The sequence below is a fragment of the Triturus cristatus genome, chromosome 10 (assembly GCF_964204655.1).
Source record: "Triturus cristatus chromosome 10, aTriCri1.1, whole genome shotgun sequence".
Lineage (NCBI taxonomy): Eukaryota > Metazoa > Chordata > Amphibia > Caudata > Salamandridae > Triturus > Triturus cristatus.
This window is the reverse complement of record NC_140593.1, coordinates 1,239,435,193-1,239,453,708: the sequence shown is the minus strand read 5'-3', so window position 1 is coordinate 1,239,453,708 and position 18,516 is coordinate 1,239,435,193. Positions and strand designations below refer to the sequence as shown.

The following is an 18,516-nucleotide window of genomic DNA, read 5'->3' as shown; positions in this document are numbered from 1 at the left end:
CCTGACCATTGGTATGGCACGTGTTATGTGGGCCTGGTTTTTCCAAAGATTTTTCATATAGATAAGATAAGAGATGTGGAACATATTAATTTACTAATGCGTTTTAAGAGAGAAACTTGGTCTGAAATAGTGGGTGATATTTTTGGAGTTTTGATTCCAGCAGTGGGAATTTCTTTGAATGCTTATGGAATTCGGAAACTGTCCACAGTGGTTGATCGCTTATCGACAAATACCGCTGGAGGGTTTCTTTTGGTGAATACGGAATTAAGTGCCGTACGTGCCATGGCTATGCAAAATCGACTTGCCCTTGATATTCTATTGGCCAAGGAGGGTGGAGTCTGTGGAATGCTGAAAGTTCAACATTGTTGCACTTACATTCCAGACGAAAGCAAAGACCTGAAGGTCTATATCAAAAATATTACTGATTTGCATGAAGAATTAGTACCACTTGAAGCTGAGAATTTATGGACTAAAATAGCTAATAAAATGATAGCTGTTAAGGATTTTATTGCAAAAATAGGTAGTACTATTATAGGTAGAATATTGTTTCCTTTAACTTGTATAATTGTTGCTTTATTGATACTGAGATTAGTGTGTGTGTGTTGTAAAAACAGGGGAGGGAAGAAGAAATTGAATAAAGAGAAGAATAACAAGAGGTTGAAAAGAGAACCGCAAGAAATTGAATTGGAAGAATTGAGGGAGAGTGTTTACTTAGAGACAAAGAGGGATGATGAAAGAGTGACTGGTGTGTAATGTTGTGTAAGGGGAAAAAGACATTTCCGATTTCTCCTAAAATGGGACTAAATTTTCACTAATTTTTTTTGGGGGGTTTATTTGGTGATAAAATCACCAAAGGGGGGATTGCTGGAGCAGAGTTTTCTGTTTGAAAATTCGTTTGTTTTTGAAGCTCTGGTATGTCTATTTGTCATATTAATTTATTAATTACTCGTAATTAATTATTTGTCTTGTGCAAGTGTGTTTATATTAATAAATCCGTTTGTCCTAATAAGAGAGAGTTACACGTGGGTACGCATAAATGTGCTGTTTAATAATAACGTGCGTGTTTTCATGTTTAAACGTTGCTATGTGCTGTTTATTTTTGAGCACAAAACGCTTTCCGAATTAATGCTTTTCTATGTTGCAAGTGCTAGATAGATACATACACATAAGGGTATTAGTGGGATTAGCACTGTTTAATCACTATGCTGTGGTAACGTTGTTTTTGTTTCTTTTAATTAAGATGGTCTATTGTGGCCTATGGTGGCCTAGACAAAGATGGCCGATTTTGTAAGCCTGGCCTCGATTTGAAAGTAGAAAACCGTGATGGGAGAGAGCCCTGCTGAATATGGTCCTGAAGTCAGCTGACCACAGTCCTTGCTTGCCTTGTTAAAATTTCCGTGAGGACAGCAGCAGCCTGGGTAATCTCCAAGTGAAATGGAACGTCCTTGGCAGCCTTGGGAAACAAAGGAGCCTTAGAGAGACTCTGAACTATGGTCTCATTGCCGAGGAGAAGTAGAACTAACAAGATACATTTATGTTTCTTGGTTCCTGTTCCGTAGTCTTTATTTTGTGATTTTTCCTGAGCGGAGATTTTCAAATGTAGCAATGTTACATCCTTTCCTTCTCGCTCTGCTCAGCGGTCCAGCGGATATTACAACTTTTCTATGTATCTTTCCTTTGTTCGATTCATTATAAGAATTGTTAGCCTAGAGAGGCCACTTGCCACTTGCCATTTGCCTTTGCCGCGTACCGAATCTGCGTTGCTGAGGATTGATGCTGAAGGGACTTCGTCTTGAGAGACTTTACCGAGAGACTTGTCCTGACCCGTTCTGACATTTAGCTAGAATAGGTAACTATGAGAAAAATGATTTATTCTGATTGATTTCCATTTTGACTAATTTTAGATAAAGCAATATAATTTGAACATGGTGTTGGATATTATTTCTTGTCAATTATTGAGTATTATATTTTGATTATTGCCGTATAGGTTGTATAGATTATGTTTATGGACAGTCATAATAACCAGGTCTTATCGACCTCGATATAGATGCAGGGTGACTAGGAGTTTTCTTTCCACAGGTTTATTGCTGGTAGAGTATTTGAGCGTATGTTAGTGAAATGGGCCCTAGCGTATGATGAATGTATGTGCGTGTAACTGTGAGATTACTCTATCTGTGGTAGTGGGAATATTATACACACCCTGATCTCTATCACCTGTAGCGGTCTCTATTCTTCTTGTTGTGCACACACAGCTATGGGTATAACACACAGTGCCCTCCTTCAGTGGCCTGTCCTCGGCCTCTTGCTGAATTGAGGGGGAGAAGGAAGCTCTGCTGTGCAGTGGGAGTCCATTCCACTCTCTGGGAGCGATGCAAGAGAGCGCCCGTCCTCCTGATCTGGTTCTGTGCATGCGTGGGACGTGTGCGAGTCGGAGTCCTGCGGAGCAGAGGTGTCTGAGCCGCTGGTGGAAGCACATGTGCTCCTGTAGGTGGCGCTGAGTTGAGTAGTGCCTTGAATGTGTGTGAGGAGTTTGAAAGGAGTGTGTTTGTGTCTCCAGATCCAATGGAGCTCTCTAAGGTGTGGTGTGATGAGGATGCCAGAGATGGGTCTGTAGTTGAGGGGCGTGCGTGGCTGAGTCGGTGGATGGTTTCTTGAGCAGGGGTGACCAACGTGCGCATGTTCACACCTCCAATGACCTGTAGTGGGCACTGTGTGCACCTACACTGATCTGTAAGCAGCGCATTCACAGCTATTGTGGTTCCTAGTGCGCTCGGTCTGCACCTACAGTCATCTTTAGTGGGCATGTATACAGCCACAGTGGTCTGTAGTGAGAGTGGTGTACACCTACAGTCATCTTTAGTGGGCATGTGTACAGCCACAGTGGTCTGTAGTGAGAGTGGTGTGCACCTACAGTCATCTATAGTGGGCATGTATACAGCCACAGTGGTCTGTAGTGAGAGTGGTGTACACCTACAGTCATCTTTAGTGGGCATGTGTACAGCCACAGTGGTCTGTAGAGAAAGTGGTGTACACCTACAGTCATCTATAGTGGGCATGTATACAGCTAGAGTGGTCTGTAGTGGGAGTGGTGTACACCTACAGTCATCTTTAGTGGGCATGTGTACAGCCACATTGGTCGGTAGTGAGAGTGGTGTACACCTACAGTCATCTTTAATGGGCATGTGTACAGCCACAGTGGTCTGTAGTGAGAGTGGTGTACACCTACAGTCATCTTTAGTGGGCATCTATATAGCTAGAGTGGTCTGTAGTGAGAGTGGTGTACACCTACAGTCATCTTTAGTGGGCATGTATACAGCTAGAGTGGTCTGTAGTGAGAGTGGTGTACGCCTACAGTCATCTTTAGTGGGCATGTATACAGCCATAGTGGTCTGTAGAGAGAGTGGTGTACACCTCAGTCATCTTTAGTGGGCATGTGTACAGCCACAGTGGTCTGCAGTGAGAGTGGTGTGCACCTACAGTCATCTTTAATGGGCATGTGTACAGCTACAGTGGTCTGTAGTGAGAGTGGTGTGCACCTACCGTTATCTTTAGTGGGCATGTATACAGCTAGAGTGGTCTGTAGTGAGAGTGGTGTGCACCTACAGTCATCTTTAGTGGGCATGTATACGGCTAGAGTGGTCTGTAGTGAGAGTGGTGTACACCTACAGTCATCTTTAGTGGGCATCTATATAGCTAGAGTGGTCTGTAGTGAGAGTGGTGTACACCTACAGTCATCTTTAGTGGGCATGTGTACAGCCACAGTGGTCTGTAGTGAGAGTGGTGCACACCTAGAGTCATCTTTAGTGGGCATGTGTACAGCCACAGTGGTCTGTAGTGAGAGTGGTGTACACCTACAGTCATCTTTAGTGGGCATGTATATAGCTAGAGTGGTCTGTAGTGAGAAATTGGTGTATACCTACCGTCATCTTTAGAGGGCATGTATACAGCTAGAGTAGCCTATAGTAAGAGTAGTGTACAGCCACAGTGTTCTGTAGTGAGAGTGGTGTACACCTACAGTCATCTTTAGTGGGCATGTGTACAGCCACAGTGGTCTGTAGAGAGAGTGGTGTACAACTACAGTCATCTTTAGTGGGCATGTATACAGACACAGTGGTCTGTAGTGAGAGTGGTGTACACATACAGTCATCTTTAGTGGGCATGTGTACAGCTAGAGTGGTCTGTAGTGAGAGTGGTGTACACCTACAGTCATCTTTAGTGGGCATGTGTACAGCCACAGTGGTCTGTAGTGAGAGTGGTGTACACCTACAGTCATCTTTAGTGGGCATGTATACAGCTAGAGTGGTCTGTAGTGAGAGTGGTGTACACCTACTGTCATCTTTAGTGGGCATGTATACAGCTGGAGTGGTCTGTAGAGAGAGTGGTGTACACCTCAGTCATCTTTAGTGGGCATGTGTACAGCCACAGTGGTCTGTAGTGAGAGTGGTGTGCACCTACAGTCATCTTTAATGGGCATGTGTACAGCTACAGTGGTCTGTAGTGAGAGTGGTGTGCACCTACCGTTATCTTTAGTGGGCATGTATACAGCTAGAGTGGTCTGTAGTGAGAGTGGTGTGCACCTACAGTCATCTTTAGTGGGCATGTATACGGCTAGAGTGGTCTGTAGTGAGAGTGGTGTACACCTACAGTCATCTTTAGTGGGCATCTATATAGCTAGAGTGGTCTGTAGTGAGAGTGGTGTACACCTACAGTCATCTTTAGTGGGCATGTGTACAGCCACAGTGGTCTGTAGTGAGAGTGGTGCACACCTAGAGTCATCTTTAGTGGGCATGTGTACAGCCACAGTGGTCTGTAGTGAGAGTGGTGTACACCTACAGTCATCTTTAGTGGGCATGTATATAGCTAGAGTGGTCTGTAGTGAGAAATTGGTGTACACCTACCGTCATCTTTAGAGGGCATGTATACAGCTAGAGTAGCCTATAGTAAGAGTGGTGTACAGCCACAGTGTTCTGTAGTGAGAGTGGTGTACACCTACAGTCATCTTTAGTGGGCATGTGTACAGCCACAGTGGTCTGTAGAGAGAGTAATGTACAACTACAGTCATCTTTAGTGGGCATGTATACAGACACAGTGGTCTGTAGTGAGAGTGGTGTACACATACAGTCATCTTTAGTGGGCATGTGTACAGCTAGAGTGGTCTGTAGTAAGAGTGGTGTACACCTACAGTCATCTTTAGTGGGCATGTGTACAGCCACAGTGGTCTGTAGTGAGAGTGGTGTACACCTACAGTCATCTTTAGTGGGCATGTATACAGCTAGAGTGGTCTGTAGTGAGAGTGGTGTACACCTACTGTCATCTTTAGTGGGCATGTATACAGCTGGAGTGTTCTGTAGTGAGAGTGGCGTACACCTACAGTCATCTTTAGTGGGCATATGTACAGCCACAGTGGTCTGTAGTGAGAGTGGTGTACACCTACAGTCATCTTTAGTGGGTATGTATAGAGCTAGAGTGGTCTGTAGTGAGAGTGGTGTACACCTACAGTCATCTTTAGTGGGTATTTATACAGATAGAGTGGTCTGTAGTGAGAGTGGTGTACACCTACAGTCATCTTTAGTGGGCATGTGTACAGCCACAGTGGTCTGTAGTGACAGTGGCGTACACCTACAGTCATCTTTAGTGGGCATGTATACAGCCACAGTGGTCTGAAGTAACAGTGGCGTACACCTAAAGTCATCTTTAGTGGGCATGTGTACAGCCACAGTGGTCTGTAGTGACAGTGGCGTACACCTACAGTCATCTTTAGTGGGCATGTATACAGCCACAGTGGTCTGTAGTGACAGTGGTGTACACCTACAGTCATCTTTAGTGGGTATTTATACAGCTAGAGTGGTCTGTAGTGACAGTGGTGTACACCTACAGTCATCTTTAGTGGGCATGTGTACAGCCACAGTGGTCTGTAGTGAGAGTGGTGTGCACCTACCGTTATCTTTATTGGGCATGTATACAGCTAGAGTGGTCTGTAGTGAGAGTGGTGTACAGCTACAGTCATCTTTAGTGGGCATGTATACAGCCACAGTGGTCTGTAGTAGGCCTGGGCTAAAATTCCGCTCCGCTCGTGCTGTAAAAAAACTACATTCTCGTGTGCGCGCGATCGCCTTACCTGAATCCCCGCGTTCGCCGACAAGTTTTCCCGATCCGGTCGCGTTCTCCACAAGATGTTGGATTGTTCGTAGCCATTTGCGCTGTCTCGCGACAGTTCGCGCCCGTGTTAACGTCATTTGTCACGCGATCACGTCATTCGTCGCGCGATCACGTCTTTCTTCTCGCGATCATGCACCGCAAGAGTATGTAATGATTGAGATCTCGTACCCGTGAGCAACCGCATGGGTAAGTTGGCGAGCCGCGATCATGCAGAAAATACCACGAACGGGCGGGAAAAAAACTTCTGCGTCTTCGCGATATTTCCGCGTGTTTGCAGAGATTTTTAACATTTTCGCAATAGTTTGCGAAAGTGAATTTCGCAAATTCCGCCCACCCCTAGTCTGTAGTGAGAGTGGTGTACACCTACAGTCATCCTTAGTGGGCATGTATACAGCCAGAGTGGTCTGTAGTGTGAGTGGCGTACACCTACAGTCATCTTTAGTGGGCATGTGTACAGCCACAGTGGTCTGTAGTGAGAGTGGTGTACACCTACGGTCATCTTTAATGGGCATGTGTACAGCTAGAGTGGTCTGTAGTGAGAGTGGTGTACACCTACAGTCATCTTTAGTGGGCATGTGTACAGCTACAGTGGTCTGTAGTGAGAGTGGTGTACACCTACAGTCATCTTTAGTGGGCATGTGTACAACCACAGTGGTCTGTAGAGAGAGTGGTGTGCACCTACAGTCATCTTTAGTGGGCATGTATACAGCCACTGTGGTCTATAGTGAGAGTGGTGTGCACCTACAGTCATCTTTAGTGGGCATGTATCCAGCTAGAGTGGTCTGTAGTGAGAGTGGTGTACAGCCACAGTGGTCTGTCGAGAGAGTGGTCTACACCTACAGTCATCTTTAGTGGGCATGTGTACAGCCACAGTGGTCTGTAGTGAGAGTGGTGTACACCTACAGTCGTCTTTAGTGGGCATGTATATAGCTAGAGTGGTCTGTAGTGAGAGTGGTGTGTGCCTACAGTCAGCTTTAGTGGGCATGTATACAGCTAGAGTGGTCTGGAGTGAGAGTGGTGTACACCTACAGTCATCTTTAGTGGGCATGTGTACAGCCACAGTGGTCTGTAGTGAGAGTGGTGTACACCTACAGTCATCTTTAGTGGGCATGTATACCGCTAGAGTGGTCTGTAGTGAGAGTGGTGTACACCTACAGTCATCTTTAGTGGGCATGTATACAGTCACAGTGGTCTGTAGTGAGAGTGGTGTACACCTACAGTCATCTTTATAGGGCATGTATACAGCTACAGTGGTGTGTAGTGAGAGTGGTGTACGCCTAGAGTCATCTTTAGCGCGCATGTGTACAGCCACAGTGGTCGGTAGTGAGAGTGGTGTGCACCTACAGTCAGCTTTAGTGGCCATGTATCCAGCCACAGTGGTCTGTAGTGAGAGTGGTGTACACCGACAGTCATCTTTAGTGGGCATGTATATGGCTAGAGTGGTCTGTAGTGAGAGTGGTGTACACCTACAGTCATCTTTAGTGGGCATGAATACAGCTAGAGTGGTCTGTAGTGAGAGTGGTGTACACCTACAGTCATCTTTAGTGGGAATGTGTACAGCCACAGTGGTCTGTAGAGAAAGTGGTGTACACCTACAGTCATTTTTAGTGGGCATGTATACAGCTAGAGTGGTCTGTACCTAGAGTAGTGTACACCTACAGTCATCTTTAGTGGGCATGTATACAGCTAGAGTGGTCTGTAGTGAGAGTGGTGTACGCCTACAGTCATCTTTAGTGGGCATGTATACAGCCATAGTGGTCTGTAGAGAGAGTGGTGTACACCTACAGTCATCTTTAGTGGGCATGTGTACAGCCACAGTGGTCTGTAGTGAGAGTGGTGTGCACCTACAGTCATCTTTAATGGGCATGTATATAGCTAGAGTGGTCTGTAGTGAGAGTGGTGTACACCTACAGTCATCTTTAGTGGGCATGTGTACAGCCCCAGTGGTCTGTAGTGAGAGTGGTGTACACCTACAGTCATATTTAGTGGGCATCTATATAGCTAGAGTGGTCTGCAGTGAGAGTGGTGTGCACCTACACTTATCTTTAGTGGGCATGTGTACAGCCACAGTGGTCTGTAGTGAGAGTGGTGTGCACCTACACTCATCTTTAGTGGGCGTGTATCCAGCCACAGGGGTCTGTAGTGAGAGTGGTGTACACCAACAGTCATCTTTAGTGGGCATGTATATGGCTACAGTGGTCTGTAGTGAGAGTAGTGTACACCTACAGTCATCTTTAGTGGGCATGTATACAGCTCGAGTGGTCTGTAGTGAGAGTAGTGTACACCTACAGTCATCTTTAGTGGGCATGAATACAGCTAGAGTGGTCTGTAGTGAGAGTGGTGTACACCTACAGTCATCTTTAGTGGGCATGTATACAGCCACAGTGGTCTGTAGAGAGAGTGGTGTACACCTACAGTCATCTTTAGTAGGCATGTGTACAGCCACAGTGGTCTGTAGTGAGAGTGGTGTGCACCTACAGTCATCTTTAATGGGCATGTGTACAGCCACAGTGGTCTGTAGTGAGAGTGGTGTGCACCTACCGTCATCTTTAGTGGGCATGTATACAGCTAGAGTGGTCTGTAGTGAGAGTTGTGTACACCTACAGTAATCTTTAGTGGGCATGTATGCGGCTAGAGTGGTCTGTAGTGAGAGTTGTGGACACCTACATTCATCTTTAGTGGGCATGTATACAGCTAGAGTGGTCTGTAGTGAGAGTGGTGTACACCTACAGTCATCTTTAGTGGGCATGTATACAGCTAGAGTGGTCTGTAGTGAGAGTGGTGTACACCTACAGTCATCTTTATAGGGCATGCATACAGCCAAAGTGGTCTGTAGTGAGAGTGGTGTACATCTACAGTCATCTTTAGTGGGCATGTGTACAGCCACAGTGGTCTGTAGAGAGAGTGGTGTACAGCTACAGTCATGTTTAGTGGGCATGTATACAGACACAGTGGTCTGTAGTGAGAGTGGTGTACACCTACAGTCATCTTTAGTGGGCATGTGTACAGCTAGAGTGGTCTGTAGTGAGAGTGGTGTACACCTACAGTCATCTTTAGTGGGCATTATTACAGCTGGAGTGGTCTGTAGTGAGAGTGGCGTACACCTACAGTCATCTTTAGTGGGCATGTGTACAGCCACAGTGGTCTGTAGTGAGAGTGGTGTACACCTACAGTCATCTTTAGTGGGTATGTATACAGCTAGAGTGGTCTGTAGTGAGAGTGGTGTACACCTACAGTCATCTTTATTGGGCATGTATACAGCTAGAGTGGTCTGGAGTGAGAGTGGTGTACACCTACAGTCATCTTTAGTGGGCATGTATACAGCCACAGTGGTCTGTAGTGAGAGTGGTATACACCTACAGTCATGTTTAGTGGGCATGTGTACAGCCACAGTGGTCTGTAGTGAGAGTGGTGTACACCTACAGTTATCTTTATTGGGCATGTATACAGCTAGAGTGGTCTGTAGTGAGAGTGATGTACAGCTACAGTCATCTTTAGTGGGCATGTATACAGCTACAGTGGTGTGTAGTGAGAGTGGTGTACACCTAGAGTCATCTTTAGCGGGCATGTGTACAGCCACAGTGGTCGGTAGTGAGAGTGGTGTGCACCTACAGTCATCTTTAGTGGGCATGTATACAGCTAGAGTGGTCTGCAGTGAGAGTGGTGTACTCCTACAGTCATCTTTAGTGGGCATGTATACAGCCAGAGTGGTCTGTAGTGAGAGTGGTGTACACCGACAGTCATCTTTAGTGGGCATGTATACAGCTAGAGTGGTCTGCAGTGAGAGTGGTGTACTCCTACAGTCATCTTTAGTCGGCATGTATACAGCCAGAGTGGTCTGTAGTGAGAGTGGTGTACACCTACAGTTGTCTGTTACAGAGAGCGAACACACCTTTAGTGCTCTGTAGTGGGCATGTGTCACCTAGAGTGTTCAGTGGTGGCCACGGAGTACACCTTTCGTGGAGTTGTTTGCAGTTGGTATGGTGGTCGGTAGAGAGCATAGTGTACACCTACAGTGGTCTGTAGAATACATGTTCACATCTATAGTAGTCTGTAGTAGGCACAATTTACACCTGTAGTGGTCCTTAGTGGCACGGTGGCGAACACCAACAGTGATCTGTATACATATGTTCGTACCTATAACCATCTGTAGTACGCAAGCTCACACCTATAGCCATCTGTAACTATGCATGCTCATACCTAGCCTCTCTGCTGAACACCCCTTACCTTGCCTCTGCACCAGTAGGACCATGTATCCTTCCAGGGTACACATGCTCATAACTTTAGTGGCCTCTCTGCTGAGTGCCCCTTACCTTGCCTCTGTACCAGCAGGACCATGTCTCCTTACAGGGTGCGCATACTCATACCTATAGTGGCCTCTCTGCTGAACGCTCCTTACCTTGCCTCTTCACCAGTAGGACCATGTCTCCTTCCAGGGTGCGCATGCTCATACCTATAGTGGCCTCTCTGCTGAACGCCCCTTACCTTGCCTCTTCACCAGTAGGACCATGTCTCCTTCCAGGGTGCGCATCCTCATAACTATAGTGGCCTCTCTGCTGAACGCCCCTTACCTTGCCTCTGCATCAGCAGGACCATGTCTCCTTCCAGGGTACCCATGCTCATACCTATAGTGGCCTCTCTGCTGAACGCCCCTTACCTGGCCTCTGCACCAGCAGGACCATGTCTCCTTCCAGGGTGCGCTTGCGCAGGACGTCTTGCACCTGCGCTGCGGTGAGGTGCCGCAGGTCCGCCCCGTTGGCCTTCACAATCTTGTCCCCTTCAGCCAGGAGTGGGCAGGCCCGGCGGTCCCAGATGTCTCCCACTGCAGCGCCCCCTGCAGGACCCACATCGGTCAGTTGGAAGCCCAAGCCGAGGCTGCTCCTGCCCAGTGGCACCGGGGTCAGCCTGGCAGCAGTTGTTGGGGAGTCGAGGTTCCACTCAGTGGGGTGGTCTGAGGTTGGCTTGCTTCCTTCATGGCCCACCTTCTGTTGCCCCACTGGCTTCCTTGGAAGGCTGGGCTCTTCCTTGGCAGACAGGCGAGAGGTGAGGGCGCTGTAACTGGGCAGCGGCAGGCGGGGGGGCCCCACATGGGGGGCAGTCACAGTGGGCTTTGTGGGGGACAAAGCAGGCGCGGTTCTTTGAGGGTGCCTCGGTTCAAGCTGAGAAGGCTCCAGGGGTCTCTTTCTGGGACTTTCTACCTCAGTCCCAGCTCCCGCTTCCTGCCCACAGGCGGGGACTCTGGAGGGGGGCAGGGGAGGGTGCAGCTGCTCCTGGGATCCAGAGGTGTCCCCCGCATCACCCCTGGGCACAGCCGGGTGCAACGTCAGCCGCTCTCCCTTCGAATACTCCACGATGCAGTTTCCATGCACCACAACCAGGAAGTCTCCTGTCAGGAATGGAAAGGAGAGTCACTGCAGAGTCCTGAGAGGGAACTGAAGAAGGAATGAGTCTAAAGGGACCAGGAATGAGCGCTCAGAGACAGAGACCCAGAGAGAGCTGAAAGGAAGGTGGGAGGTATGCCCTGTCTGGGCCCTGAGTGGCTAAGCATTCAAAGTTATCAGACACACAAAATATAATTAAACTGATATGTGTATTTAGGACATGGCATCAACTGGAGAAACATATTTGTCTCAATGCATTCAAATGCAATACGCAGTTGCAGGGAAATTAACGTATCTGTTAGGTGTCTGCTTTTTTAATTTAAAGCGTACCATCCTTCTTCCACAAGCAACAGCTTCTCTATAACAAAATGACAAAACAAACATTCCTTTAACCATCCAGGAAATGATTGCATGCTAGAAGTCAATGTCAATGCCACTTTAGCCCTGAAGAAGACCAAATGAAAAAAAATTGGGATGGGTCGAAACATGTCAACATATAAAACAAACTCAGACAAAAGAAAAATTAACTATATGGAATTGTTGTGTGACAGCTTAAGGTCCTATACGATGATAAATGAGATATGATAAAAGGGTAAATCAGTTCATTCATTTCTATTAAACCCTGTAATCTGTTTGGTGAGTGGGATAATGAACAGGTGGGCGTCCCACACCCTCCCCTTCCTATGTGAGAGCCACTTCCCTTGTATCTAAATTATGAACCTTTGAATAAAATTTGCTAGTGTCGGAAACATCTTTTTATTTCTAATAGTGATGTAAGACCACACACACATTTGCTTTTTAACCATTAAAATTGCTAACTCTGAAGTTTTATCTTTGGAGAATGACAAATAAAGTTTCCAGTTTGCTACTTTATTTGGAAAGGGCCATACAAGAACCAGAAGCAAGGGACTTCTGGTTGAAGAAGTTTCTAGATACATTATTTCCCAAATTAGTTAATAAACAGGCTAAACTTCCATCAATTAGACAAGATATTGAAGATTTAAGTAAAGAATTGCATATCCCAATTGATGACCATTGATGACCGAGGTTCTTATCGTCCAATATCATCAATAAATGCAGACGCAAACAAAAATTCCAAGATCTTGGCTTCAGGTTTAGCTTCTCTGATTCATAAGTTAGTATCGGAGCAACAGCACGCTTATGTCCCAGGGAGAGACACAACATCTCATATTAATACTGCTGTTTCCGCCTTCGATGTTTCTGGCAAACTCAAAAATTGCATATCAAGTTGTCCCTGGGCAGAGGGTTCCACATTATCTCAACCAACCTTGGCCACTGGAACGGAAATTGCATTCTTGAGGTACCGCTTTGGGCTGGTCCCCTTGAGGGCGTTTTGGCGCGGAGAGCTTGGGCGAGGCTCAGACTGTTTATATGGCGCAAAGTCTGAGTGACTGAGTCATGTCATGGGTACCAGCCCTCGCCGCCTCCTGTCTCAAAGATGCTGGCTGGGACCAAGGTACAGATGCTTATCTATTACAAGTTGTCAGATAGCAGTTGAAACTTGTCTCATGGGTGAATCTTAAATCCATGGAATGTGTTTGTAATGAAATTAATAATTGCGAGTCATTTCTCCCTTGATTTATAAATTAGAATTTCTATTTCAATTTGCCTGTATCGATCATTTTAATGAATGTTATTTATTTGACTGTACGATTTCTCTTTGGTCCCTTCTGGGACGTAATCCTTTTTGCCGATGCGGTTTTTATTACGATAGATTATATATGTAATACCACGATTGCACCTTCGAACTTTGGTCCTATTCACATGAGAAAATGGGCCAGATGTACGATGATTGCATTTAGCGACTCGCAAAAGTGAATGTACAACAGAGTCTCAGACACTGTTTGCGATTCCCAATGGGGTCGCAAATTGCATACCTCATTAATAGTCATGAGACAGGAGCTATTTGCGACACCATTTGGAATGGCTAGCACTGCCAGGGATGGTGGCCTGCTGGGCTCCGCAGACCACCATGTCTGGGACTGCTTTTTAGGTCTCGGCTAGTGAAGGCTGCGCTTGCGCAGTCTCGCTCGTGAGATTTAATGATTTCAGAAGTGGGGCTTGAACCCGCCCCTCTTCTTCCCTCTTCTCCATTGGCTGGCATCTTAAATGCTGGTCAGCCATTGGAGAAGAGCTTTGTCTCTCCAAACAACCCCGTCTTTTTCCGATTCGGGGGCATGTTTTTTCACTCCTTTCGTGTTTTTAAGCTCCGACCCTTACCGCCCCTTTTACATGTGGTGGGCGTGGTTTTTTTTTTTTAGCTTCGGAAGATTCGTCCATTTTGTGCGCGGTCGGAGCGGGATGTGGGGTCGCCTCTTCCTTGCTGCTGGATCGGCGTTTCAAGTCCGGTGAGTAAAAGCGTTAACGTAACAATGTTGTTCCTGCTTGCATTTCACATGGTTCACGGGCGGCAGAGAAGTAACAGCACTCTGTCTTTTCCTTCTTACTAGAAGAAAAATACAGTGTCTGCTTCTGCTCTGCCGCTTCAGCTGCCCCCCCCCCACTCTTTCCCCTCCTCCTCACCCCTCAAGCTCGGCGTTTCCTGGCGTTCGAGGACGGGCGGCAGAGAAGTAACAGGACTCTGTCTTTTCCTTCTTACTTAGAGAAGGAAAATACAGTGTCCGCTTCTGCTCTACCGCTTCAGCTGCCCCCCTCCCCACTCTTTCATTCCTCCCTCTATTTCTGTCTGGCAGTTCTTCTCTTACTGAAAACCTTGACTTCAGGATGGGGTTCTCACTCTCTTTCCTCTACTTTCTTTTATTTGCGCACCCTGTGAAATGGATCCAAAAAAGAAAATCATTTTTGCTGGGAATGTCGTATTTTAATTCTAAGGTGCAGCATCTGGAATAGCAGTCAAGTAACTAGACATGAAGTTTGCACCCCTGTCAGATACTACCTCCTTAGGAATGCCTACTCTTGAGAACACACTCAAGAGAGCTCTTGCCACCACAGGTACAGTGGTGGTCCTTAGGGAAATTGCGTCTGGGTACCTGGTGGCGTGATCCACCAGTATAAATCTGTGCCCAGATGCTGTTTGGGGATCCATGGGACCAATAATGCCAATCCCTACCCTTTCAAAGGGCACCCCCACCACAGGTGGTATCAGGGGGTGGGCCTTTGTAGTGCCACCTGCTTTGCCACTGGCTTGGCAGGTTACACAGGAGCGACAAAACGCCTTTGTGTCTTCAGACATGTGGTGCCAGTGAAAGTGAGGGACAATTCTGTCCCAAGTCTTGTTCTGGCCTAGGTGTCCTGCTAGGGGAATATCATGGGCTAGTGTCAATAGGAAGCCCCTAAACTTCAGAGGTATAACCACTCTCCTGGATGAACCAGGCTTGGGGTCTCTACTCTCTGAGTAAAGGAGTCCATCATCCCAATAAACTTTATGGGTGCCACTAGCATTCCCAGCAGCCTCATCAGCAGCTTGCTTTCTGAGGGGTTCAAGAGAGGGGCAGGTTTTCTGCTCCTGGCTCAGATCAGACCTGGAAGGTCCCCCTGTAGCCAAGAACTCAACCTGGTCATGTTCAAGCTCCTCTGGGACAGTTCCTTCTTCAGGCTCAAGATCATCTCCCTGAGGAGACCGATCAGCATTCTGAGTCAGGTGGGAAGGCTCTGCCTTAACCCTACTGCTCCTCCTCTTGTGAGGCACCTGGTCCATTATTCCAGAATCCAGGGCCTGTCCAGTTTTAGACATTTTGGCCTGTGACCTAGTCACAGCAAAGACATGAGCAGGGATCCCTAACATTTCTGAATGTGTCCTGAGCTCCACTTCAGCCCAAGCTGAAGTCTCTAGATCATTGCCAAGCAAGCACTGCACTGGTAGGTCTGCACTTACCACAACCTTCTTAAGGCCAGTTACCCCTCCCCAGGAGAAGTTAACAACTGCGAGAGAATGGTCTGTTCTGACATTGCTAGCATTGGTCACTTGGTATATTTCACCAAGTATAATCTGCCCAGGATCCACAATTGTGACACTTTGTACTGTGTCCCTGAATGCCCAAGCTTCTACTCCATTTATCAAAGGCTGTTGTCTGTATTTGCCCTGATTACTGGGACTCACAAAGTGGGACATATCCATGCCCCCGTCACAGACAAGCACAGCCTGAGTTGTAACTCTGACTAGGCCAGAGTCCATCTCAGAACCCAGGGTCAACCCTACTACACCCTTATTCTGCACATTGCCACCACCTATTGTAGCTGTACTAGGGGGAACAGTTGCCTTAGGGGCAATGGTGCCTGGAGTAGATTCTTTGGACTTGGTGCAGTCACTGGTCCAGTGAGTTTTCTGTTTACAGATTTTGCACCAAGGTTTATTTTGGCCTTTTCCCTTGTTTGACTGTGACTCCCCATTAAAAGAAGATTTTTGGGGCCCTTGAGAAGACTTCTAGTCTTTACCCTTGTCCCCACCCTTGTCAGAGTTCTTAGAATCCTGCTTCTTTGGGTCACCACCTTGGTTCTGTACCTTCTTCCTCACCCTGGTTCTGACCCATTTGTCTGCCTTCTTTCCCAATTCTTGGGGAGAGGTCAGATCAGAGTCTACCAGGTACTGATGCAACAGCTGATTTTGACAGTTATTAAGAATCTGCTCCCTCATTATCAGATTGTACAATCCTATGAAGTCACACACTTTACTGCCCAATAACCAACCTTCCAGAGCATTAGCAGCACAGTCAACAAAGTCAACCCAGTCTTGATTTTGTGCTTTTTGGGTATCTCTGAACTTTAACCTGTATTGTTCAGTGGTTAGGCCAAACCCATCTATCAGTGCACTTTTCAAGACTTTGTAATCATCAGCATCCTCTTCTCTTACAGTGAGGAGCTTATCTCTACCTTTGTCTGCAAAGGAGAGCCATAGGATTGCTTCCCACAGACCTTGAGGGACCTTCTGTACTTTACAGGCCCTCTCCAAGGCAGTTATCCATTTGTGGATGTCATCCCCACTCTGGTAGGAAGGGACAATCTTACTTAGGTTTCTAAGGTCATAAGACCTCTCCCTATCTCTAGGGAAATTGCTGCCACCAAGGGACTCTAGTCCCTCCTTTTGACTAGCTCTGTAGAGCTCTAGGGCTTCCCTATCTAAGGCCATCTGCTGCTTTCTGAGGTTGAACTTGTCTTGCTCATACCTCAGCAGTCTCTCTCTCCTCTCCTGGGAGGTTTCCCTCCCTCTGTGAGAAGAGACAGAGGTCCCTATAGAGGAGTTAGACTGGACAGATCCCCTTGAGAGAGATCTATCCCTTCTAGCCCTACTTTCAACTCTTCCTGGAGGAATAAAGGAGGGAGCATTGTTGTCATCCTCCTCATCCTCATCCAGGAGATCTGTGTTCACCAGATCCTGATCATTGTCACCAGTCTGGTCAGCAGGAGAGGTGGGTCAGGGGAGTATCCACCCCTAGGCCCACCCTCAGCTGCTGCCCCACCCACACTGCCTACCCCATCAGGCCCACTAGGCCCTGAGATATCATCCAGCTTAAATATCTTTATGAGATGCTGGGTGGATGGACTTTTGCCTGTCTTCAGCTTCCTAATGGTACATAAGGCCCTTAGCTGATCAAAGGAGAGATCCTCATATTTATTAGGAAGGAGCTCACTGGCTGCTGGCAGGGACCCACTGGTTCCTGGCTGATTGGACATTACTAATGTGGTGTGGTGTATCGCACTACCTACACTAGTGTGGCCTACTAAACTCTCTTGAGTTGTAGAAAGGGTGTGCTATCCCTTAACACACAACTCTAAGTTCAGTAGAACTTACAGTAACTAAACTTGATATTATATGTACCTAAGGTACCTTTAGTGGTTTTCAGTTGATCAATTCAACTGAGCTTATCTGGTAAAACAATAGCAAGCTGGAATCCCACACGCTGCACACCAATGTGAGAAGGTGGCCTGATATATGCTGTCCGCTAGTTATAGTGGGCACCCTGTATCAGTCCAAACAACCCCTTATGGTGATAGGTTAAAGACAACCTTTAGTGAAAGCTATCCTAGTGGTAGCTATGGAGAGCAGCCTTCAGGCTAAGTCTTAAAGGAATGTAAAGCAGCTTGTTTTACCAGTCTATAATCTCTTGAATGATCAAATGAAAGGACAAACACACCAGGTATATATTTAAAATATATGTATTTAAGATAAAACACACCCCTCTAGTCTCTTTCTGAGACTGGAGTTCGAAGTACTGATTTTACAAGTTAGCAATCAACAGTAATAGCACAAATACACGTTTGGGCCCTAGGGGCATACCAAACCATATACCAATAAAGTGGTATAAGAACCATGACTGAACTAGACACAAGGCCTAGAGCCTGTAGAATCGCTGGGAACCCAAGGAACCACCCAAGGTAGTGACGCAGGAAACCCACGGGGGCCGTGTGCAGTGTGTAAACACAACCGCGGGTTCCCGTTAGCTTCTATGGGCAATGTCGCGGTTGGAAATTTAAAGATTAGGGACACTTAGAATCGAGTCAGGACCAAACCCTTTTGGACTTAGGAAGTTCTAGGGCTAGCACCCATGGGAGCACCGGAGTACTCGTGTTACCTTACCCAGGGAAGCCGGGTGCATAGGTGTCTTTTGTTCTCAGGTCGCGTCATCGATTTCAATAGTAGCTGGCGATGAAGTGCTGCTGCCGTGAAGAGGAGAAGTGTCCGAAGCGATTCAAGCCTGGATCTAGGATGGAAGGAACCTGAAAGCAGAGGGGACAGACTCTGGGTCACTTACCAGTGACCGTGGGCAGGATGGACCAATGCCCACAGATGTCGGGTGCTTCAGGTGAGTTGACGGGTGTCTTGACTCTTCAGCCACGAGGCCCAGGAGGTGTCGACGAAGTCCACGAGCCGGATTCGAGCTGTCCCACAAAGTCTGTTGAGTGCTGCGGTGTCGGCGACCAGATTGGACCCAACAAACCATGGCAACACCAAGTCACTGGAAATCAGAGGAAGGACTGCGGTGCAGACCAGCAAGGT

The 18,516-nt window shown here is 47.1% G+C and overlaps 1 protein-coding gene across 2 annotated transcripts in view; it reads right to left on the bottom strand.

The window, feature by feature from the left end:
* MAGIX (MAGI family member, X-linked) overlaps positions 1–18,516 on the bottom strand; it is a 463,247-nt gene that overhangs the window by 353,161 nt on the left and 91,570 nt on the right. For both annotated transcript variants that reach the window (XM_085629880.1, XM_085629879.1), the window contains exon 8: positions 10,817–11,545. In XM_085629880.1, coding sequence (XP_085486006.1) covers positions 10,817–11,545 — 729 coding nt within the window. The remainder of the gene's footprint in view (positions 1–10,816; positions 11,546–18,516) is intronic.